The following is a 23,982-nucleotide window of genomic DNA, read 5'->3' as shown; positions in this document are numbered from 1 at the left end:
TTAGCTATTTTTGGTTTGGAGCAAGTAAATAACATTTTAAGGAAGTCCAATGGAGAGTTATGAAATCTAAATTAATTCATGGGAAAACATCTTGTACACTAATTTTTTTCCATGTTGTTTAAAACTCTTAAGACCTGTAGTAACACGTTACTTATTAAAGGGAAACTGATAAGATAAAATGACAGTTTTTTGAATATCCTAAATTTGGAACTGTGTGAAATAATAGGCTGCTCGGGAAGTAGTCTGAGCTTGAGACAAGGCCAAGCTTTGAGTTAGAGCTTAGAGTTACAAAAAGTACCTGTTAGCTTTTTTATACACACAATAAACCAGTAAATAAGTTCTGTGGGACTCCTACTGCCTTCAGATTCAGTGGCTATATAGAGATGGAAAGGAAATCCACGTCTTAGAATCTCCTAGCACAATAAAATGTAACACTATAGATTTCATTGTGGTACCTTTTTTGACTGTTTTGTTTAATGTGTCATCGTTACTCCATTTGGCCTGTGTTGAGTAATTATAAATAAAATTCCTACTAGTGTCCTCACATCTATCAAAATACAAAAGTATACAAAAGGTAGTTTATCTGGAATTTATTGTTGCTCTATTTTTATCCTCTGTGTTATATGTGCTACTTTGAAGAACTGAAATGATTAACGATCAGTAAAGTAGATGGCAAGATTCAGGTAATATGAGCTTTTTCAGCATTTGACCTTTTGTATTTTATGGCAAGTGCCTTTTCACTCTAAATCTTGATTTCCAAAATACTTAAAATGTTGTAATATATGTCAAGAGCTTTGCTCTTAAATAACATATAATTCAAACAGTTTTCAAAATAACTAATAGTACAACAGGTTGGGCACTTGCCTTGCACATGATGGACCCAGGTTTGGTCCCCAGCACCTCATGGTGCCCCAAATCCACCAGAAGTGATCCCTGAGCACAGGTGGATGTGGCCTAAAAAACAAATTTACATGCTAGTGTAAAAATAAGTCAAGTGTATCTTATAAGTCAGGAAGTATTAAACTCTATAAGGTCCTGATACCTATTCAATGAACTTTTTAAGAATATACCTTGCCAGTGATAAAAGGAAGACTAAAGGATTTATAAAACTTTTTAAAAGCTTTGATAGTTTGCTCATTTTAAACCTCAAATTTTGTTTTGTAACATGATATAATTGCCTCCAAAGCAACTGTAATAGGTATTAGTTCTATACTCATGGTAGGCCAAAACCACTTTCTTTTTTTTTTTCTTTTAAGAAAGATTTATTTATTCAATTTTTGCTTTTTGGGTCACACCCGGCATTACACAGGGGTACTCCTGGCTCTGCACCCAGGAATCACTCCTGGCGGTGCTGGTGGACCATATGAAATGCTGGGAATTGAACCCGGGTCGGCCGCATGCAAGGCAAACGCCCTTTCTGCTGTGCTATCACTCCAGCCCCCCAAAACCACTTTCTTATTAAGTCTAGTTTTTATGCTTTTTGGGACATTTTTTCTGCTAAAGATTGTCACTTCTTAAAGTCAAATGGGTTGAGAACTAAGTAATGGCATTTATGAAATATGTTTAAAAGAACCTTAGAGATGGGAGAGATAGGACAAAGTTTCTTGCCTTGTACTCAGCCAACCTTGGGTAGATCTCTGGCATCCCATATGGTCCCAGGAGTGATTCCTGAGTGTAAAGCCAGGAGTAACTCCTGAGCATCACCAGATGTGGCCCCCAAATCAAAACAAACTCCAGAGGGGAAGAGATAGCTAAAAGATGAGCACATGACTTGCATGCTGTAGGCCCTAAGTTGGATCACTGGCCCTGAAAGCTCAGTACAGCATACTTGATATAGTTCTGTAGTCCTTGAGCGCTGCCAGAGTGGCCTTGTAGCATTCAACATGCCTGGGCCTGAGCAACAGCACACCAAACTGTCAGGCATGCACTGTGGCCAAGTATTGCAGACAATGATCCCTGGGCCCTCAAGCACCTCTGAGAAGGGAAAAAGGAAAAAACTGCAAAAAACTAGCACCAATCTTGGATTGATCTCAAGGAAAGAATGCTGCAGGGGGGTGGGGCAGAGTGGGAATCAATCTCAAAAAGTTTTATAGGCAGGGAAAATATAGCAGATAGGGCACTTCTCATGATTCCCAACACCACATAGCCCCTGAGCACAGCCAAGTGTGACCCAAAAATTTAAAAAAAGTTTTATGTAGCTCATTGACATTACATTCTTGGAATATGGCCTTTGTGATATATTTTAGTTGCCCCGAAGTTTAGGGTTTGCTTAATGGTTTCAAAAAGAAGGAATTTCAAATAGCTAAATTTTAGACAAGTGAAGATCTATTTGAGCTCTATTTTTCTGAGGGTAACCGCAATAAAGACCGTCCGGATTTACAGAGTATTCACAGTATTTTGCCTAAACCATTAAAAAAAAATAAAAATCCTGCCCCCCAAATTGGGGTTGGGTGAGGGTGACGGAGGTGGGGGGGTGGTAAGAGGGGGAAAGCATGAAATGGACAAAACCGAAGGTCTTCGAAGATATTAAAAGTCTTTAAAGTGACTGCGAATCTTTCTTTTTGTATAAAAAAGTTTTCAAACTTCTGTGTGCTCAGGACGAATCATAAAAAAGGACGTTACTAAATAAATAGCAGAAACCATACCAGGCATTAAGCCATACTAGGCATTAAAGCTGCTCCAGCCTAAGGGCAGATACAGACATTTAAACTCTGTTAAGAAATGAACATGGATTGTCTCACTACTAGCGTCCCTCATTGGAAGAACTGACGCTACGTCTCGAAATAGTAATGAGTTACTTCCCTAGTTTAGAAGTGGCTGAGCTTCCAGGTCCCGGTCTAGTGCTCTTTTCCAGTGGACCACGCAGTCCTGTAAAATGTGTTTCCCCCCTCTCCACGCACTCCTGCGCCCTAGGCTGCTTTAGTTCCTGACAGCAGCAGCAGCACTTTCTAAGTGGCGTTTACGTATCCACAGCGATAGATTCAAGCGCTCTTTTTGCCAGGTCACGTTTCATCCAGACGCTCCCACTCCTGCCGCTCCTACTGCTGCTGCCTCAATTAACCAGAGACAAAAGAAGAGGGGAAAAAAAAAAAAAAAAAAACCGCGCCGGGCGTCCCGGCAGTGCGCAAACGCAGAACGGACGAAGCATGTCCGCTCCGGCTTGCCGTAGTAGGTGCGAGGTGGCTGCGGTCCCGTTTCCCCACCCCTTCCACGTCAGCCAAGGACTCTGCGGAGCCGTGGCCGCTCCTGCCGGTCGGAGCCCGGAGTGGACGGTCGCGCTGTGCCCCCCGTTGCTGCCCCTCGGAGCCAGGTAGCGGGCCTCGAGCCCTCCGGCCCGGCGGCGTGGGGGCGGCGGGCTGCGTCGGAGGAAACCGGCTATGGAGCGGGGAGAGGCGGAAGGGGCGCGACTAGGCCGCTGGCTTTGGGGCCTGGCCCAGTGGAACCGGACGGCTGGGAGGCGCCCTGCGTGCCGGCCAGGGGTCGCCCCCTCCCCGGGACCCTGGGGTCCTCCTTGGAGGCCAAGGCCTGCATTGCTCAGAGGGGAAGCGGGGTGTGGGCACGGAGCACTGTCTAGGAGCGAGCCCCGCCTAATGAAAGCGGGGAAGCTTGCATCTGGATCCGTGCACCTGGGGCGGCGCGGGGGCGGGGGTCTTAAGTCGAGCAGTTCCCAATGTGTGTCTTTGGATTTTTTTTTTAAATGGTTCTGTAGTGTGGTGGGGCGGGGCTGGCCATTCACGGCTTCGTGGCCCTCCGCGGGGGCGGGGCAGCCGGGATGCACCTTGCTGAGGTTGGCAAGTGTGTGTGTGCGTTATCTCGGTGGGTCCAGTTGGTGGCACCCGGGATAGACGGACACTCCCCTCCCTCTGCCACCTGAGAACCTTAGGAGCCAAGGCCGGGTGAACTTTAGACCAACGCTCCTGGTCGTGCGTTTCGTTTGTCTCGTTGGTCTGTGCTTGCTATTTTTGTCGTGGATTTGTAATCCCATTCTGAGATTTGTTGGCTTTCTCTAGATTCTCGGGCATCTTCTGCACCCTTGGGTCCTGTACTGAGGGTTGGAGGGGGGGCCCCCCCGCAGAATAACCAGACACCATGACGGCTGCTGAGAATGTGTGCTATACGTTAATCAACGTGCCGATGGATTCGGAACCACCATCTGAAATTAGCTTAAAAAATGATCTAGGTAAGTGCTGATGATACTCTGAAAACTGCATGAGGACATTGAAAAAAATCAAGTGCTCACTTCCAAGTTTATAGTTTGGAATGTGTAGGTTTTGCCCGCAGTTCTGTAGTGATAAAAACAGTTTTCTAGTGGTTAAAAACTTCAATAATTTTTTTTATTTTATTGAAAATGAAAACTACCATTAGACTGGCAATGTTGGATTTGGAAATGAAATATCTCGGTTTAGCTTAATAAAGTTAAAAAAAAAAAAAGGAAATAGTGGGGCTAGAACAAGAGTACAGCACAACGGGTAGGGCATTTGCCTTGCATGCAGCCAGCACTGGTTGGATCCCTAGAACCCCAGATGGTCTCCCCCTTACGCTCTTCCAGCCTCAACCTGATCAGAAGTGATTCCTGATCACAGAGCCAGGAGTAAGATCTGAGGACCACTGGGTGGGTGTGGCCCCCCTTAAAAAAGAAATAGTGTAGTATTAATCTTCAAAACAACATAATGGTTAGTATGGGGTAATATATTATGTTTAATTCTAGCTTACTCTAAGGGTAATACGTTGAGGGACCAGAGCGATAGTACAGTGGAGAGGGCGTTTGCCTTATATGCCGCCAATCCCCAACATCCCATAAGGTCCCCGGAACACCACCAGAATTCCTGAGCACAGAGCCAGGAGTAACCCCTGAGCATCTCCACATGTGACCCAAAAAGAAAAATAATAAACACTGGAATGGATATATATTTTCCAGAGAAGTTCCCCCCCTTTTTTTTTGCATTCATAAATGTAAGGCTATTAGTATAATACATAAAACATACCTATGCTGTTCTGGAACTTCATTTTGCATATTTTTTGTTGAGACAACATTGATTTATAAGAGGTTAAATGTCTTATGTTGTAGGGGCGTATTATTATTAAAGCATACCCTTCAATCAAAGTACTGATACCTCTCTACCCCATAAGCTTTTCATTTGTAAAACATTTTTGAACCAAAAAATATATTTTTGAATTTTAAAAATGATTGTTTCCATTTTATGAGTGATTCATAAGAACTTTTTTAAAGCAGTGCACCTTCTAAATTAATGCTTATTGTAAATTACTAAAATCAAGTTTACCTTAAACTGATAAGTTGTTTAAAACAGAGTAAAATGAAAATTACAATGCTTCAGATCTTGAAGATCTTGAGCTATCTCTTTTTTCTTTTGGGGAGGTTTTTGGGGTTTGGATTTTTTTTTAACCACATCTGGTTACGCTCACGGCTTACTTCTGGCTTTGGGGGACCATATGGAGTGCCAGGGAATCGAACCTGGCACTGTCACTCCAACCCCAATCTTGGTATATCTTTAAGAAAGATAGTTTGCAGTTTGAAACGAGACAGTATTTTACTTTCCTGTTCTCAATACTTAGCCAGCAGTAATGGAATACTTTCTTATTTTAGGTTATTTAATATTAGCTTTTTGTTGTGGCCTATTTTTAGAAAGGGAAAAAATTTCATGGCATTTAAAAACAGTTATTGTCTGTATAGAAAGCCACATATATTCTTTTCATTTTTCATATTACTTGAGCTAGTAGGATAGACTGCATTAATAGTGAATAAACTTCCATTGTTAATTTAGAAGATTGGGAGACATTCCCTCCTCCAAATATTTGAAATGATAGTTTCGAGGAACATAAAATACTAAACATCCCTAATCGCAGTAATGTTTTTAAATTATAGTCCCTCCTTCTACCAATTATAAATAAATATGGGGTCCTAATTTTTATGGATTTTTTTTCTCTTTAAGCTGGATTAAGTTGAGAAAAAACCTACTTGTTTCTAATTTGAATAAAAAAATTTCTTTTGTTTGAAATATTAAATTGCTTTACCTACAGTTACCATATATCTACTTATGAGCCTCAGTGACTAGCTGGACAGTCCCTATAATAGGAAATAAATTTTGTTTTGGTAAATTGAATTGATATTTGTCGTTCCCATGTTTTTGATAGTACTCATAGAGAGAAAATAAGTTCTGGAAATGTTGAAGATGTAAAAAGAGGTGTCCTTCACCTCAGTTTGACTTCTAGGTATAAATAATAATTGAGGTGGGGGACATGAAGTATAAGTAGTGTTGATTTTTCATGTTTGTTATTTTACACTTTTACCTTTTCTTAAGCTTTTAGTTACAAGTGGAATTTTATTTCGTCAAAATTTAGATTTATATATTAATTTGTGACAAGTAGTCAAAATTGAAACTAAATAAGCCATTGCATTATAGAGATAAAGTTTTATGCCCTTTCGATTTTTTTGTTCTTAATAATATGAAATATGTTAGAAAAAAAATCTTTCTTTCAATTCAGACAGGAAGCTTTGGGGCAAAGAGGCAACTTCCCTACCCCCCCCCCACACACACATATCAGCTTAGTTGATCTCAATGAATAAACTATTTAGACATTATGTAGTCTAGTTTTTGCCTTTTTCTTTTTCTTTCTTTTTTTTTTTTTTTCCTATTTTTGGACCACACCTGGTGGTCCTCAGGGCTTACTGTTGGCTTTGCTCTCAGGGATCACTCCTGTCTTGGAACCCATGTCTGCCACGTGCAAGACAAGTACCCTACCTTCTGTACTGTCTCTCCAACCCCTCTGTATATTGATTGTTTGGTGACCACACTCAACAATGCTCCTAGTTCTGTGCTCAAAGATCACTCCTGGTGGGATATGGAGCACCATTTGTGATGCTGAGGATCAAACCTAGGTTGCCTCATTCAAGGCAAGCTGTTTGCCTGCTCAGGCCCATATTTGTCATCCTTGATTCTTATTAATGACTTGTAAATTATTATGTTTTAACTTTCTTCCATCAAAGGAGTATGCCAGAGTCCAGGTTTGACCTTCAGCTTCATCTTGTCCCTCAAGCTTTGTTGGGAGGGACTCCCCACTCATATTCCTCTCACACCCAACAACCACTAGGTATACTCCTACCCCACACAGGGAAAAAAAGGAAAGATAAATCCTAAAGTTTTATAATCTCTTGATATATAATGTGATTTTGAAATTATGGCTATTATATCTCAAATTTTTTTGAATTCAAAGATCTCCTCATGTTGAAAAAATGTCATTCACTCCCATCTCCCCTCAGTTATAGTGGTTAAGAAAATCCACATTGACTAAAAACTGCTTTTAATTGAGAATTACTCAAACTGTTTACACTTTAAAAAAAAAGTGTTTTGGAGCCAGAGAGATAGTACAGTGGGTCGGGCATTTGCCTTGCATGCAGCCAACCAAAGTTCAATCCCCAGCACCCTCCTTGGTCCCCTAGGTACTGCCAGGTGTGGCCAAAAATAAAACAAAACAAAGATGTGTTTTTAAGATACACATTATTTGGTATAAGTATAGATTCATGGTCTGTGATTTCTGCATTAATTCATGGTTTAATTTAGTGTCTTCAGATTATATGTAAAAAAATCCTTAGTTTTCAAGATAAATGAAAAGACATTTAGTTATTTGTGATAGAGGCCTTTTTCTGTCACTTGAGTCCATACCATATCAGTGGGTAGGAAAAAATTTGTTAACTGCTTTGAAAATAATCTGGGGAGTTTTCTTTTGAGATGATTGTGCTTATGCTTTCTTCCTTTAATTTTTGAATCAGAAAAAGGAGATGTGAAGTCAAAGACTGAAGCTTTGAAAAAAGTAATTATCATGATTCTGAATGGTGAAAAACTCCCTGGACTTCTGATGACTATCATTCGATTTGTGCTACCTCTTCAGGATCATACCATTAAAAAATTACTTTTGGTATTTTGGGAAATAGTTCCTAAAACAACTCCTGATGGAAGACTTTTACATGAAATGATCCTTGTATGTGATGCATATAGAAAGGTAAGACAGCTGTAATTATTTCTTAATACTGTTTTGATTTTAAATTATTTTTAAAAATTGGTCAAATGGGCTTTGTTTTGTTTTGAGTGACACCTGAAAGTACTCAGAAATTACTTTAAATAAGAGATCGGTCAAATGGGCTTTGCTTTTATTTTTAATTTATTTTTATTTTGAGCCACATCTGAAAATGTTCAGGGGTTACTCTTGACTCTGTGCTTAGGGAATCATACAGTACTGGGGACCCAGCCTGCACCTCCTACATGTAAAGCATATGCTCAACCTTTTGAGCTATTTCTTATATCTTGTTTAAAATTTTTTATGAACCATAGACCTGATTGAAGTCATAGATATTCGGAACTGAAGTTATAAACAATTACTGTAAATGTGATTTTGAAATTATGGCTATTATATCTCAAATTTTTTTGAATTCAAAGATCAAAATTTTGGATCTTTGGATTAATTTTTCAGGTATTTGCTGTGAATTTGTATGTGTTAATAAAATACAGTGACCTATAGGATATAAGATGTTGATGTGGTGAGGTACCAAAAATTGCTTTAGTCAGTAGGAATCAGATGGAAATTTTCTGATAATATAAAACTTTCCGCAAACCTGCATTCTGATATTTTTTCATTAGAAAACTGCATTTAAAAAATTATTTATTTTTGTAAAGTGCTAGAACTCAACATTTCATATTTAAATTTTATATCAGGATCTTCAACATCCTAATGAATTCATTCGAGGATCAACCCTTCGTTTTCTTTGCAAATTGAAAGAAGCAGAACTGCTGGAACCTTTAATGCCAGCTATACGTGCTTGTTTGGAACATCGACATAGCTATGTCAGAAGAAATGCTGTTTTGGCCATTTATACTATATATAGGTAAATAAAGATGTTCCTTTGACTTGATTTTTAGGTTTTTCTGACTAGTAATTCCAAAGTGGTTGCTGGTAGATGGATGCAGTTTACTAATACTTTTGTTTGTTTGGGGCCTCTCCAGCAGTGTTGGGGACTTCCAGGCCATACCCAGCATATTGGGAGGCTAAAATGCTAACAACAGTCAGAGATTACAATGGGGGCCTGTACTTGGCGGGCATGCACTTCAACCCTTTGAACTATCTTCCCAGCCGCTTGCGGATACTTTTGATTGACAGCCACAACATATTTTCCTTACTAATATTAAATTGTTGATATTAAAAGGCAAAGGAACCATAAAAGCCAAAGGATTGCCTCCCTTGATGCACAGGGAACCGGGTAGTACTAGGGATTGGAGGGCAACTTTGCTCACCCGTATACCACTAACATAGTGCCAGGGATTGAACCAAGATTAGGCAGCTGCAATGCATGCATCTTAACCCTTGTAGCACTGTGGCACTGATATTCTGTTCATTGATTTGCTCGAGCGGGCACCAGTAATGTCTCCATTGTGAGAATTGTTACTGTTTTTGGCATATCGAATATACCCCGGGTAGCTTGCCAGGCTCTGCCCTGTGGGCGGGATACTCTCAGTAGCTTGCCGGGCTCTTAACCCTTGTACTTATTCCTATATCAGAACATTTATTTTAAATTTTTTATGGATTGTTTGGCCATGTGCATCCATACTCAGGTCCTATTCCTGGCTCTATGCTTAGGAATGCTCTCTGGCAGTGCTCTGGGGACCCATTATATGGTGCTAGGGATTCAAACTGGAGTTGGCTGCATGGAAGGCAAGTACCTTATCTCCTATACTAGCTCTCTGACCACCTAAATGTTTAAGTTATACAATACCATGGGATTTTGAACCACAGTTTAGGAATGCAAGGTCCATATGATGTTAAGAAATTGCTAGAATGTTTTAAGTGGTTAGAAGCCTCCTAAGTGGTGTTCTGGAGGCCTGAAGCCCCCTCCTGACTCATCCACGGTGAGGCTCAGTGTGAGGCCAGGTACGGTGTTCTAGGCTACCCAGGCCACTCCAGTAGTGCTCGGGAGCTGCTAGAGCTTGTTAAGTCTGTGTCTGATGGTACTTGGGGCTTCCCTTGAGATGTTCTAGGGAGCACTTGCCACGGATTGAACCAAGGTTGTCCTCATACAAAGCAAGTGCTTTAACCTCTGTACTGTTTCTCCAGCCTCTAGACTTTTTAAGATGTGATAATAGTATGACTAGTTTTTAAAACAAATAGTGCTTAGTTTTATAAGATCATTGCTGTAATCCCTAAGCTATAGGGCCTCATATAGAGTCCTTAATTTTAGAATGATATAAGTTACAGAAGAAAGTTTTCCTCAAAATCATATAGGAAGAAAAGTGTGCAGGGTCACTAAAAAAACAAAAATGACTATGAATTAATCATCGTTGATGCTAGGTGATAGATTTTAGTAAGCTATTGTTTGGTTCTGTGTATTACAAATGCTTAAAAATTTCCATCATAGGGCTAGAGAGATAGATGGTACAGGGGGTAAAGGCACATAGCAGACCCTGGTTTGATCCATCACACGTGATCCTCCAAGCACCTCCATGAGTGATCCCTTAGCACAGAGCTAGGAGTAAGTCTGAGTACTGCTGCGTATGACCCACCCCCAATTTTTTTTCTTTCAAAAATGAGGGCCCAGGGAGGAAGCTCACAGGACTGCTGGAGTTATACTCTGCATTCAGATGCACCAGCTTCAGTCCCTGGTACTTCATAGTTCCCTGAGCAGTGTTGGGAGTGATTCCTGAGTATGCCCCCTCCCCCCCAAAAAAAAGGAAATTAGTAAAAATAGAATCTAAGGGCCAGAGATGTAGCCAACCTGGGTTTGATCCCGGCATCCCTTATGGTACCCTGAGCACCACCAGGAGTGAATCCTGAGCATAGAGTAGGAGTAATCCGATGTGACCCCCAAAAAACAAACAAAAATAGTATCTAATAAACTCACAGCACTTTTATCCTATAATTCTTCAAAAGGATTTCTTCATTACCTTGAAGTTGTCATCATGACCATTGATAGTCATAAATATATGACAGAATCAGTAAAATATTTAATTGATAGCATGTTGAATGAATTGACTTTTTCTGTGTTGAATTAGGAAATGTATAATTTTATGACTTTAGTAAAGTACAGGTTTGTTATTCCTACTCATAATTCCAACTAATTTGAACTTTGAAAAAGCAAAATAATTGAAAAGGATTATAAAAGTTGATGAAGGTTAATTTTACTCTTATTCTTAGAGTTACTAAGAGCCAAATAGGTTTTTATTAAATATGCATATTACCCTGTTTCATTTACAGAAATTTTGAACATCTTATACCTGATGCTCCTGAACTGATACATGATTTTCTGGTGAATGAGAAGGATGCAAGTTGCAAAAGGAATGCATTTATGATGCTAATTCATGCAGATCAGGTGAAGTTTTGTGGGTTTGGGGGCTGAGCATGGCAGTAAGGGGGTTCCTTCCTGACAGGCTGTGTGGGTCCGAAAATTTGGTGCCAGGTCTTATAGTGCAGTACAACTCAGTAGTAAGCCAAGCAGTGCTGAGGGCTCTGCATACAGGTCGCATGTGCCCCAGCCCTTCGAGCAGTCTTCCCAGTATTTTATAAAATACAGTTTTATAACTACACTTAAAGAGAACTAAAAATATCGCATAAGCCTAACCATATTCTTAGTATCTTGCTTTCAAGTATATGTAATTTGTACATTTTAATTTTTAAACTTATTCTTTATGGGAAAAAAAAGGTTTCTTACCAATTCTTGAGAATTTGCTTGTGCATTCTTCTTTTCATATAAATGTCAGCATTATTTAATAGAGCAATTTCACAGTATTTTTACTGATGGAAATTACTATGGTCGTATGCCATAGCACTATACTCTAAGGCTTTCAGTTACCTGTTTTTCCTCTGTTGGTATAGATCTAAAGGTGTTTGACAAAAGTAGTAGCTTTGAATTGTAGAAACAACTACTAGGAGGTTGACTCCATGGCTAGGAGGCTGGCCTCACATTCTGGGGAAAGGGCAACTCAGAGAAGGGATCACCAACTATAATGTAGTCGAAGGCCATGTGGGAGAAGGGAGTTGCGGGCTGAATGAGGGCTAGAGACTGAGCACAGTGGCCACTCAACACCTTTATTGCAAACCACAATAGCTAATTAGAGGGAGAGAACAGAAGAGAATGCCCTGCCACAGTGACAGGGTGGGGTGGGGGGGAGATGGGATTAGGGAGGATGGGAGGGATGCTGAGTTTACTGGTGGTGGAATATGGGCACTGGTGAAGGGATGGGTTCCCGAACTTTGTATGGGGGAAGCATAAGCACAGATGTGTATAAATCCGTAACTGTACCCTCATGGTGATTCATTAATTAAAAATAAATAAATTTATTAAAAAATAAATAAAATAAAATCAGTCTTAAAAAAAAAAAAAAGTAGTAGCTTTGTATAGGGTCTCTCCTGAGCCATATCTGGGATGGTAGGGTGACCTTTGGTATAAATTGAAGCTCTCTTGGATCTTCAAATTTTGTAAGTTGATGTCAACTCTAGATTTAGCTCCTTTGGTCCTTGAAGTTTAAGAATCATTTGTTGGTTAGCAGTGATTCTGTGTTTATCAGTAGAATCTCACCTTGGAAATTTTTCAAGTATTATCTAAATGTGATAATAGAGTATTGGGCTGGAGCGATAGCACAGCGGTAGGGCGTTCGCCTTTCACTCGGCCGACCCATGTTCAATTCCTCTGCCCCTCTCCGAGAGCCCAGCAAACTACTGAGAGTATCACGCCCGCACGGCAGAGCCTGGCAAGCTACCTGTGGCGTATTGGATATTCCAAAAACAGTAACAAGTCTCACAATGAGAGACGTTACTGATGCCTGCTCAAACAAATCGATGAGCAATGGGATGACAGTGACAGTGAACAGTGATAATAAGAGTATTATCAAGCCAGTATTATCTAAATGTGAGAAACAGTGTGCATCAAGACTAAAAAATATGAAGTCTTTCCATTACTCTGAAACCTAGATGTCTCCATTTTATCTTTAAACAAAATTACGTAAAAAGTTATTTATTTAGGCTACAATGTTTTTGTTCTTTTGTACAGCTACTTTCATTGGCCTTTGTTTTAGGTGTTAATGCTATAGATCTGTGTGAAGGAATATATTCATAAATAAAATTTGCTGGTACTGTTGTTAAGGCCATTTTTCTGTTTCGTAGTCTCATATATATGAAATTCAGTAAGACTTTTCTCTAAAGTTCTCAGAAAAAGACCTTAAAGTAGCTGGTTTTTTTTTTTTTTAACAATTAAATACATGATATCATGTAGCCTCTTTTTTTTCATTTTTTAGCTGCTAGAAAATTCAGACGCCAAATTTGTGTCCCATTTGTAGTAAATGTATTTGACTTTGTGGGTAATGGTTATATGAGAGCCTTCATTTTTTTCTTCAGTTAATTTCTTTTGCCCTGAATTTCTCATTTGTTTTGTATTTAGTTGTGTGCATTTTTAAAAGTTGCTTAAAATTGTTTTATTAAATAATATGGAGCTGATAAATATATTATTTTTTTAGGATCGAGCTTTGGATTACCTAAGTACTTGTATTGATCAAGTTCAGACATTTGGAGACATTCTTCAATTGGTTATTGTTGAACTAATTTATAAGGTAAGACTAATCTGTGATAGGTAAAATTAACTCCAAGAATTTAATAAGTTTCTGAGTTTCTCTTAAATGTTACATATAATGGAATTTAATAGAATAAATAAAATTTAAATCTAATAAGTTTATGAAATTAACGTTAAGATAAATTTAATGGAAATATATTTCACTTGTCACATTTTATAGAAGTAATTTTTATGACTTAATAAAAGTAATTTCATATTTTATTAGATATGTGCACATATCTAATATCTATAGCACAGCTGGTAGGGCATTTGCCTTGCACGTGGCTGACCCGGGTTCGATTCCTCCATCTCTTTCGGAGAGCCCGGCAAGAGTATCCCGCCTGCATACAGAGCCTGGCAAGCTACCATGGCGTATTCAATATGCCAAAAGCAGTAACAAGAAGTCTCACAGTGGAGACGTTACTGGTGGCCGCTCAAGCAAATTGATGAACAACGGGATGACAGTAATACAGTGCTATTAGATATATTGAATATAATGGAATTTAATAGAATAAATGAAATTTAAATCTAATAAGTTTGGATATATTAATTATAATTAACATTAAGATAAATTTAATGGAAATACATTTTATCACACTTCGTAAAAGTAATTTTATATTTTATTAGAACTTTTTTTTATTCAAGCTATTTCCTAAGTACCTTGCTTCTATTCTTCCTAAACATCTGTAAAGAATTCTATAAATGCTCAAGTCTTGACCCAGTACAACTACAGTGAAACTATGCATTGATCAGTTACTGAATATATTATTGATTGGAGTTCAAAATAAAATTCAAGATATGTGCCAAGGAGTATAGTAAAGGTGTTTGCCTTACATGGTTTGATCCCAGGCAGTACTAGAGACCACTCCTGAGCAGAGAGCAGAAATAACCCCTGAGCACTTTTAGGTGTGGCTCAGATTCTCCCCACCTCTGATTCAGGATCTTTCTTATTTGTTTTAGAGCCACACCTGGTATAGTGCTCAGGGATCACTCCTAGTGGTGCTCAGGCAACCATCAGATGCATGGGATTGAACTAGGATCAGCCATGAGCAAGGCAAATACTGTAGCCCTGTATGATCTCTCCAGCCCACAAAAAGTTCTTAAAAACACATCAGGCTACTTTGGAAATCTGACAGCTAACAAAAAGTCGTATTTTCTATGTTGCCTGTATAAAAAAAGGAAATAGATTTTCAGTATGTTATTCTAGCATTATAGGCCACTGAGAGAAAATTTAAAACTAGATAACTGTTTTGGGTTTTTAGTTATTTAATTAGCAACATTTAAAATTGATGTATCCTTTAAAATAATTTATTACATTTTAATGTTCATTAAATATCATTAACATGTAATATACTCGAGTGGGCACCAGTAACGTCTCTATTACACTCAACCTTGAGATTTTAGCAGCCTCTCCTTACTCACCTTGTTCTTCCTCTTGGAGAACCTGACAAGCTACCAAGAGTCTGTTGCCCGCATGGGAGAGCCTTGCAAGCTCCCCATGGCATATTCATATCCCAAATACAGTAAAAGATATACACATACCTCTGGGAGAGCCTAGCAAGCTACTGAGAGTATCCCACCCGCACGGCAGAGCCTGGCAAGCTACCCGTGGCGTATTCGATATGCCAAAAACAGTAATGATAGGTTTCATTCCCCTGACCCTGAAAGAGCTTCCAATCATTGGGAAAGATGAGTAACGAGAGGCTGCTAAAATCTCAGAGCTGAGTGTAATAGAGGTATTACTGGTGCCCACTCAAGTGAATCGAGGAACAGCGGGATGACAGTGATACAGTGAATGTTCAGATAAAAGATTTGATGACATCCATTTTTGCTGCTGATACCATTAGAAGGCAACAAAAGTATACATTAGGAAAGACTTTATTATAAATTGGATGTTAAGGGGCCAGATGCCCATAGCAGTGACTGTAACAGCAGCCTGTGGTTTCATGGGAAAGAAACTCCTCTCAATAGTTACCAATCATTTGAATTTGGCATTTTGTGTAAAGTAAGAACTGTAAATACATAGTTTCTTTTACTTAATGTGTATTATTTAGGGCTGCCTTCGAGGCTCTCAATAGGAATTCAGGGGCCAGAGAGATCATACAGGTTTGACTGGTTTTGGTCTCTGATACCACATATGGTTCCCTAAACATTGCCAGATGTAATCCTTGAGTACAGAGGATAGAGTATATTGTTCATATATATACATATTTTTTTTTCTTGTTTTGTTTTTTTGCTTTTTTGGGTCACACCCGGAATGCATAGGGGTTACTCCTGGTTCTGCACTCAGGAATTACTCCTGTCAGTGCTCAGGGGACCATAAGGGATACTGAGAATCGAACCTGGGTCGACCATATGCAAGGCAAACGCCCTACCCATTGTGCTGTCTCTCCAGCCCCTGTTCATATATTTTGTTATAAGCATTTGAAAATATTTTGTGAGAGGAATAAGTATAGATTATAGATGAATGAGTACCTATAAGAATTATCCGAAGTTTCTGAAATTAATATTGTAGTGTCAGTATCCATTCCAGTTTGAGAGACATCTCGAGATGGCTGTACAAGACAGTTCTTAGCTTTTAAATTAAGAAAGGTAGCATCTATAGCGCAGAGCAATAGTACAGTGGTTCAGGCATTTGCCTTGCTCTCGGCCAATCTTGGTTTGATCCCCAGCACCACATATGTTCCCCTGAACCCATTAGTATGAACCCTGAGCACAGAGCCAGTAGAAAGGCCTGAGCACTGCCTGTGTGACCCCCAAATCCCCCTCCTACCCCCCCAAGATACACAGAGCATATATGAATGAGGTACTCTGTCCTAATCTGACATGTATTTTTCAAAGACTAGAAAGCAAGCTTCCTTGAAGTTAATTAAGACCTAACTTTTCTTCCAGGTCTGTCATGCTAACCCATCTGAAAGGGCTCGTTTCATTCGCTGCATCTATAACTTACTACAGTCATCTAGCCCTGCTGTGAAATATGAAGCTGCTGGAACATTAGTGACACTCTCTAGTGCTCCTACTGCAATCAAGGTACTATTTCTTTTGGTGTCAGTTAAATGATGGTTGGGCTATTAGATCACTTATAATTTAGTGATAAGCATTTTACATTGTGGTCATGTGACATATGACTTAGGGGGAAATAGCTGTATGTAAAAAATTTGAAGACACGTGCTTGTAGGGGGGTGTGATGTGTGTTGTTCGAGGGCTCTCGGGGAAGTGCTCTTGCTCTCTCTCCCTCTTTTTCACTCTCTCCCTCTCTCCCTCTCTCTCTCCCTCCTTGCATTCGGTGCACTTGAGCCGCTGTGCATGGACGTGAGCCTTCTGTGTGTGCCGCTGTAATCTCTTCCGTCTGTCTCTCTATCTGCAGTCTCTCCTCTGGTCTCTTCCAACCTCTCTCTGTCTCTGCCATCTCTCCTCTAGTCTCTTCCGATCTCTCTCCGGAGCCCTTTTGCTTCTGTATTACCTCTCTTCATTTCTGTGGTCTTCTTCTGTGTCCTCTGTCTGACTTCTGCCCCTTCTCTTACATTCTTAGTTTATATAGCAGTTACATAGGGTGGTGACACAAAGGTGGGTTGAACATTAACAAATCAACAAAGAGGGGTAAGACCATTTCTCTAAGAGATTAACAAAATCTCTAAGGAGATTACTACTAGGAGATCTGCTCAAGGGTGGGATCCAAACAAGGGTGTGTCACTTTCTTATTTCCTCAGCTAGTAATCTACTTAAATAATTGTAGTAAGTCTACTTCAAATATTTCTAGCAATGTCATTCTGTATGAGCACAGTAAGAGATACATCAGACTTAAAGTTTGGTTCTTTCTGAGGACATCTCACTATATATTCCAGACCACAGTCCTCAGGCCAGGTTAGTCTTCCTAGCCCCAGCAGGGTCCTAGTCTTGTTGTTACTTTTGGATCATGACAATATTTGTCTATTACCATGCTCTCAACTTATAGTTGAGTATTGTGGCACTTTGGCTTGGCCCATTTCGATGCCAGGGTAGCTCACAGCTTGTTCTGGGTCCATTCTGTCCCTCATCGGGACCCTGCTTTTGGGGTGCCGTCATGCGCTGCTTCGACCAGCGAAGAAACACGCAACTCGGAGATCCTTCTTGCTGCGATTTATTCAGGGACTTTCCATTGAAGGGGGAAAGAAACGGGAATGAGAGGGACTAAGGAGGAGGAACCTCTAGCCAGTTGACTTACCCCCTTATATACCTCTCTCTGCTTGCTTACTCCCACGTGTCTACAGCTGATAGGCTAGTTACAGCTTATGGGCGTGGCAAGACATCCTGTTTCCTTATTAGGAGTTGTTTTCGAAGCACGCAGGTGTTGTTTAGGAAGAACGGTGCAATTTACAAGCACAGTGCAACTGTTGTTATAAAGCACGTCCGGTGGAGGCTCTCCACAGGGTGCTAGGAACTAAGGGCAACTGTGTTGAGAAAGCAGGTGCCTGGGAGTAAATATTATTGGAGTCAATCAGCTCCCAGGTTACAAAGCATAATATTAACTATCTTCCTGTGTCCATACAGGAAGAACATTGCTTTAAGGTAAAATAAGTTCCTTGTGGCAAGGCTGAAAGGACAAACCCAATGTTATTCTACAGCTGTACATTTTATTTATTTTTTTTGCTTTTTGGGTCACACCCGGCAATGCTCAGGGGTTACTCATGGCTCTGCCCTCAGGATTACTCCTGGTGGAGCTGGGGGGACCATATAGGATGCCTGGGGTCAAACTCAGGTTGGCCACTGGCAAGGCAAATGCCCTACCTACAATACTATCACTCTGGCCTCGATCTATAAGTTTCAATAAAATTACTTGATTCCTTACATACTCTGGCCTTCCCCCTTGCCTTCCTGCTTTCATACATAAGAAAAAAGAGAGACAAGACAGAGAAAGAAACAGAAAGAAATGCCAGTTGTTTCCACTTTCTACTGTGAAATATACAATGGTCCTTGGTATTTTAAATTTCTCTTCCTAATTATATTAAAACCTATAAAAAAGGGAAGATGAATTTTTAAGTCTCAAATGATCAAACCTAAAGTTTCCAGTGAGTCTTTTTAAAATAATATTTTCTTTCTCTTCTTTAGTTTATTATCTCAAGACTATATGAGGAATTCTGACTATATTTGAAGAATGAATGAGTTTTTCTAGAAAACTAGGATAAGAGAATTTCCATTTTAGCCACTGATACTTAAAATACACTTTTTACACTGAAATCAATTGCAAAAATTGAATAAAAAATTGGAACTGGTAAAGTTCCAGTTACCCTTCAACCTGCTTTACATAATGTTCACATTTTGGGTAAACATTTTATCATTGGCAAAACTAAAAGTTACTGTTGGAACCATATTTGGGTTTGATAGTATGGCAGTGACATTACTTGTGTTTCACACTGCCAGCCCTAGTTTCTGTGTTTACATAGGCTCCTTTGGGTCACACCTGGCAATGCTTAGGGGTTATTCCTGGCTCTCCTCGTGGTGCTCAGACCACGTGGGATGTCTGGGATCAAACCCAGGTCAGCCCTGTGCAAGGGCCAATCCCAGTTTAATCCCTTGAACCACATTTGGTCCCCCAAGCATTACCAGTAGTGATCCCTGAGAGCACAGAGCCAGGAGTAAGCCCTGCCAGGGTTGGCCCTATAAAGTGAAATAAAAAAAAAATCTACAGATTTTATTTAAATTTTGTTTTCCTATAAATCTCCTTTCTCTGTTCAGGATCCAGTTCATTACTGTTATATTTAGTTGTCACATGTTAGTCTTTAATCTGTGACAGGTTTCCCCTTACTCTTTCCTTGTTTTTTTGTGACCACAACTCTTTAAATAGAACTAATCAGTTTGTAATCTCTCCCTCAATTTAGTTTATGGGATATTTTCCCATAATTAGATTGAGGTTACATCTTCAGGAAGAGTTATTAGAAGTGATACATTCTTCTCAGTGTATAATAACCTAGAGTACATAATTCTTTTTTTTTTTTTAAGTAAGTAGGAGTACTGCTATTTGTTCAACCATTGAATTGATTGGCTGATTGAATTGGGAATGAACTCCACAGAGTACATAATTTTTATATATATATTTTTTTATTTTTATATCTTATCACTGCCTAGTTTCTTCACTGTTGAGCTTCATTTTTTTTTTTTACTATTTAATTGATAAATGGAAAGCTACTTTGAAGCTGCAGATACTGTTTCACCTCAAATTTACATCAGTTAATTTTAACATCCACTGGTAGATGTTCTTCTATGATTATTATTGCGGGTTTTTTAATAATTTTTTGTTACTGTTTTGGGGCCACAACACACAGCCGTCCCCATGCTCCTGGCTCTGCACTCAGAATTACTTCTGGCAGTGCTTGGGGCACCATATGGGATGCTGGGGTTGGAATCTGGGTCAGGTACATATAAGGCAAATAAATGCCCTACTCCTGCCTTATTATTGTGTTATTCTAATTATCTGTTTCACTCATTTAATACTTAGTAATTGAAGTTCTTCTCAAAGCAAAAACTTGTCCCTTCTCTTTTTATCCTCTCTCTCCTTTCTGTTCATCTCTTCTGCATTCTTTATTTCATGATAGTGGTATAAATATTCTACAAATTTTAGTTCAGTATTTTATTTCATTTCAATTTTATTTATTTCAATTTTATTTCATATTTAGTTTCATTGTAGTATTTGGGTGAGGAAATTGTTCTTTGTCTTTGGGAATTCTTTTTTGTTAACTTCTTTGTCCTCTGTTTTTAAACATTAATGACTTTCCAAGGTATTTTAAATATTTTTGTCTTATTAATAAATTTGATAAATGAATGATAAAAATTTTTAATGACTCAGTGATCTTTTGATTCTTTATTTTTTTGTGTTATAATGAAGATATGTTAGACATTACACCTAAATTAAAAGTTTGGTTTTTGGTTTTTCTTTTGTGATTTTCTGTTCCTTTTATTTTTTATTTATTTTTTTTTTTTTTTTTTGCTTTTTGGGTCACACCTGGCAACGCACAGGGGTCACTCCTGGCTCTGCACTCAGGAATTACCCCTGGCTGTGCTCAGGGGACCATATGGGATGCTGGGATTTGAACCCGGGTCGGCCGCGTGCAAGGCAAATGCCCTACCCGCTGTGCTATCTCTCCAGCCCCTTTTCTGTTCCTTTTATATGCCTGTTTTTTAGTTTCAACTCTTAATTTTTGATCCTTATAATCTCTCTTTTTTTTTTTTTTTTTTGCTTTTTGGGTCACACTCGGCAATGTACAGGGATTACTCCTGGCTCTGCACTCAGGAATCACTTCTGGCGGTGCTCAGGGGACCATATGGGATGCTGGGGATCAAACCTGGGTCAACCCGACCCACTGTACTATAACTCCAGCCCCTATAATCTCTTGTAAACTTGAAAAATTGTGAAGTGTGTCAAACTTAGAGAATAGAGGGATACATTTCTCTGAGAAAAGTGTATAAAGGAGAACAAGTGCAGGTGGGAGTAGTGGATGTTTTTAGGCTTCTTGGAATTTGGGGACCCTTTGGGGCTAGTTTTGCTTTTTGTATTAAAGGCATATCAGTGTGTTCTCTGACTATATATACATATATTTTTTAATATAGGCTGCTGCTCAGTGTTACATTGATTTGATTATTAAGGAGAGTGACAACAATGTAAAGCTCATAGTTCTGGATCGATTGATAGAATTAAAAGAACATCCTGCTCATGAACGAGTACTACAGGTAAATATCTGAAAGAGAAATACTAAATAGTTTCTTATTAAGATACTTCTCAAGCCTTGCTATTTGATTAATGTAAATGTTTAAAGTCTGGACATTAAGTTTTGGTTGCTAATGTGTAACTTGAATCACTTTAACCCTTTGGGATATTGTCTTTGTCATAAAAAATGTTTCTAACATGAATTTTTATAATACATTTACCTTTCCTGTTTGTGCTATACTTTGTATTCTTGACAATTTATTCATTTTGAATGTAAACTTTTTTTAAAAAAAAAAAAACTTAGAATAAAAGTTTAATAGAAAATTACCAGCATACGTATTTGATAATGATTGTTCTGAAAATAAAGTCCATGACAAGTAAGTGATGGTCATATGTCAGAACAAAAATTTTCAAAAAATGTATATTACTGAAAGAACTTTGAAAAATGTAAATATATAATGCTTATCAGTTAATAGGATTGTTTTTAGTGTTTATATGTCCTCTGAATCTCATCATTATATTATGATAGTGTAAAGTCATCCATTGTTTGGGTGACTCTCTGTCATGATTAGGAGTAGAGGGGGTATGATGACGCAAATAAATCTGGCAAGATATTAATTAGTGAATGTGAAAAAAGTTTTCTGTAGAGTTCACTTCAGAGTTCTTAGAACTTTTTTGTTTTTAGTATAAAACAGATTTTATTTAAAGGTTTTGAGGAAGGGGGAGAGAGAGAAGAGAGAAAGAGAGAGAGAGTAATGTGCTCAAGAGAGAACAAGGTTTTGAGGAAGGGAGAGAGAGAGAGTGAGAGAGAGAGAGAGAGAAGAGAAAGAGGAGAGAAAGAGAGAGAGAGAGAGTAATGTGCTCAAGAGAGAACAAGGGCTTCTCCAGAAACACATGCCAGCATTATATATCAACGTGCACATCTCAGTAGGGGAGATGCAGTGACACATGCACTTAGCAACACCTGGGCTCAGGCAGCACACAGGCTCAGGCAGTGTATGCACCTTTTGGGACTTTTTTAAATCAAGGAATTTTTTTTTTAATGTAAAGTTTTAGAGAAGTAAAATCACTAGTAAATTAATGTCTTGATTCTGTTTATCTGCCATACTTTCTTGAGTATGTACCTTTAAATTACTGCTTTTTCCTATAGACTCAAAATAACATATGCTTTATAAAATTATTAATTCAAAACTGATAATTGCAAAAAATTTTCTTTGTACTTGGTCTGTCTACCTCCTGGTCATATGTTATGTCTTAGGATATCCTTTGCGTATCTTAATTTGAGAGTATCTTATTTTTTGGAGTGGAGGGCTTTGATAGAGGAGGGAATTGGCCGGCCCTGAGCTGTGCTCCAGGGTTCTTAGGAATCTCTTTGCTCAGAGAACCTTGTAGTGCCTGGGTGTTGAACCAGGTGGGCCTCAAGGAAGAGGAAAGCAAGTGTCCTAGCCCTGTACTATTTCTTGAGCCTCTGACAGTGTCTTGTTTTCATGACACTGATTTGTTGAAGAGACCTAACCAAGTATCCTGTAAGATGCCCCTCTTTCTAAATGTGTCTAGCTTAGTCTCTGATTTCTGTATTTTATATAAAACTAAGTTGGATTGGAAACTTGACAGAGTCAAAGTACAAGCATTTTCACTTTGAATTCATTATGTGTGATGATGTTTCATATTCTGTTTTAGATGGAAACCTAGTTACCTAATTCTTCAACCAGTATTGTTTTTTATTATTTATAAGATAATTAAGGTGACGTTGGACTGAACCGTCAATTCTATAGTCAGGATTTGCTTTTTTGTGATAAAAATATTGGTATTACTTTTGGGGTTTTTGTTGTTTTTTTTTTTTTCAGGATTTGGTCATGGACATCCTGAGAGTCTTGAGCACACCAGACTTAGAAGTACGCAAGAAAACTTTGCAGTTAACACTGGATCTTGTCTCTTCTAGGAATGTGGAAGAGGTAAAACAAAACTCTGACAAGCTTTATAAGCTGACAGGACAATTTTGATACAATTCTTACTTATTTTAACTTTGTTCTTCAGCTGGTTATTGTTCTGAAGAAGGAAGTGATTAAAACAAATAATGTGTCTGAGCATGAAGATACTGATAAATACAGACAGCTTCTTGTTCGAACATTGCATTCCTGTTCTGTTCGATTTCCAGATATGGCTGCAAATGTTATTCCTGTGGTATGTAATTCTGACAACCTTATCCAATTTTCAATTAAATTCTTAAAAAATTTACTCAGCAGAACACACAAAATTCTTATGTATCTGAAATTCTTAAATCTTATGATTAGAAGGGATCTTTCCACTCTTTTTTGTTTTTGACTTTGTTTTGAGGCCATACTCAGTGATGCTCAGAGCTTATTCCTGGCTCTGCACTCAGTGAGATCACTCGCAGGGGTACTCGAGGAACCACATAAAAGGCTGAGATTGATCCTGGGTTGTATGCATAATAAGCACCCTGCATGCTGTGCTATCTCTCTAGCCCCTGTGTACGTGTTTAAATCAAAAAAATACTTTTGTATTTATTATTAATATTACTATTTTTATAGTTCAGGAAGTTATAATAGTGTTAAAGTTTATGGTATTGATATGCAAAACTTACTAGACCCCACCACACCAAAATGCCCATGACCCTCCATCACTGTCTCTTTTTTTATTTTGTTTTGTTAAATTAATCACCATGAGATACAGT

At 38.7% G+C, this 23,982-nt stretch overlaps 1 protein-coding gene across 1 annotated transcript in view; it reads left to right on the top strand.

Moving 5' to 3' along the window:
• The first annotated feature begins 3,186 nt into the window (after window positions 1-3,186).
• COPB1 (COPI coat complex subunit beta 1) overlaps window positions 3,187-23,982 on the top strand; it is a 43,599-nt gene continuing 22,803 nt past the window's right edge. Inside the window, exons 1-10 of the mRNA XM_004613581.3 lie at window positions 3,187-3,310; window positions 4,011-4,180; window positions 7,790-8,019; window positions 8,730-8,899; window positions 11,260-11,374; window positions 13,515-13,607; window positions 16,499-16,636; window positions 21,191-21,310; window positions 23,135-23,242; window positions 23,325-23,471. Of these exons, the coding sequence (XP_004613638.1) occupies window positions 4,090-4,180; window positions 7,790-8,019; window positions 8,730-8,899; window positions 11,260-11,374; window positions 13,515-13,607; window positions 16,499-16,636; window positions 21,191-21,310; window positions 23,135-23,242; window positions 23,325-23,471 (1,212 nt within the window). The 5' untranslated portion in view covers window positions 3,187-3,310; window positions 4,011-4,089. The remainder of the gene's footprint in view (window positions 3,311-4,010; window positions 4,181-7,789; window positions 8,020-8,729; window positions 8,900-11,259; window positions 11,375-13,514; window positions 13,608-16,498; window positions 16,637-21,190; window positions 21,311-23,134; window positions 23,243-23,324; window positions 23,472-23,982) is intronic.

This window comes from Sorex araneus, chromosome 6, assembly GCF_027595985.1.
Source record: "Sorex araneus isolate mSorAra2 chromosome 6, mSorAra2.pri, whole genome shotgun sequence".
In the NCBI taxonomy this organism is placed as follows: domain Eukaryota; kingdom Metazoa; phylum Chordata; class Mammalia; order Eulipotyphla; family Soricidae; genus Sorex; species Sorex araneus.
This window is presented reverse-complemented; position numbering and strand designations above follow the sequence as displayed.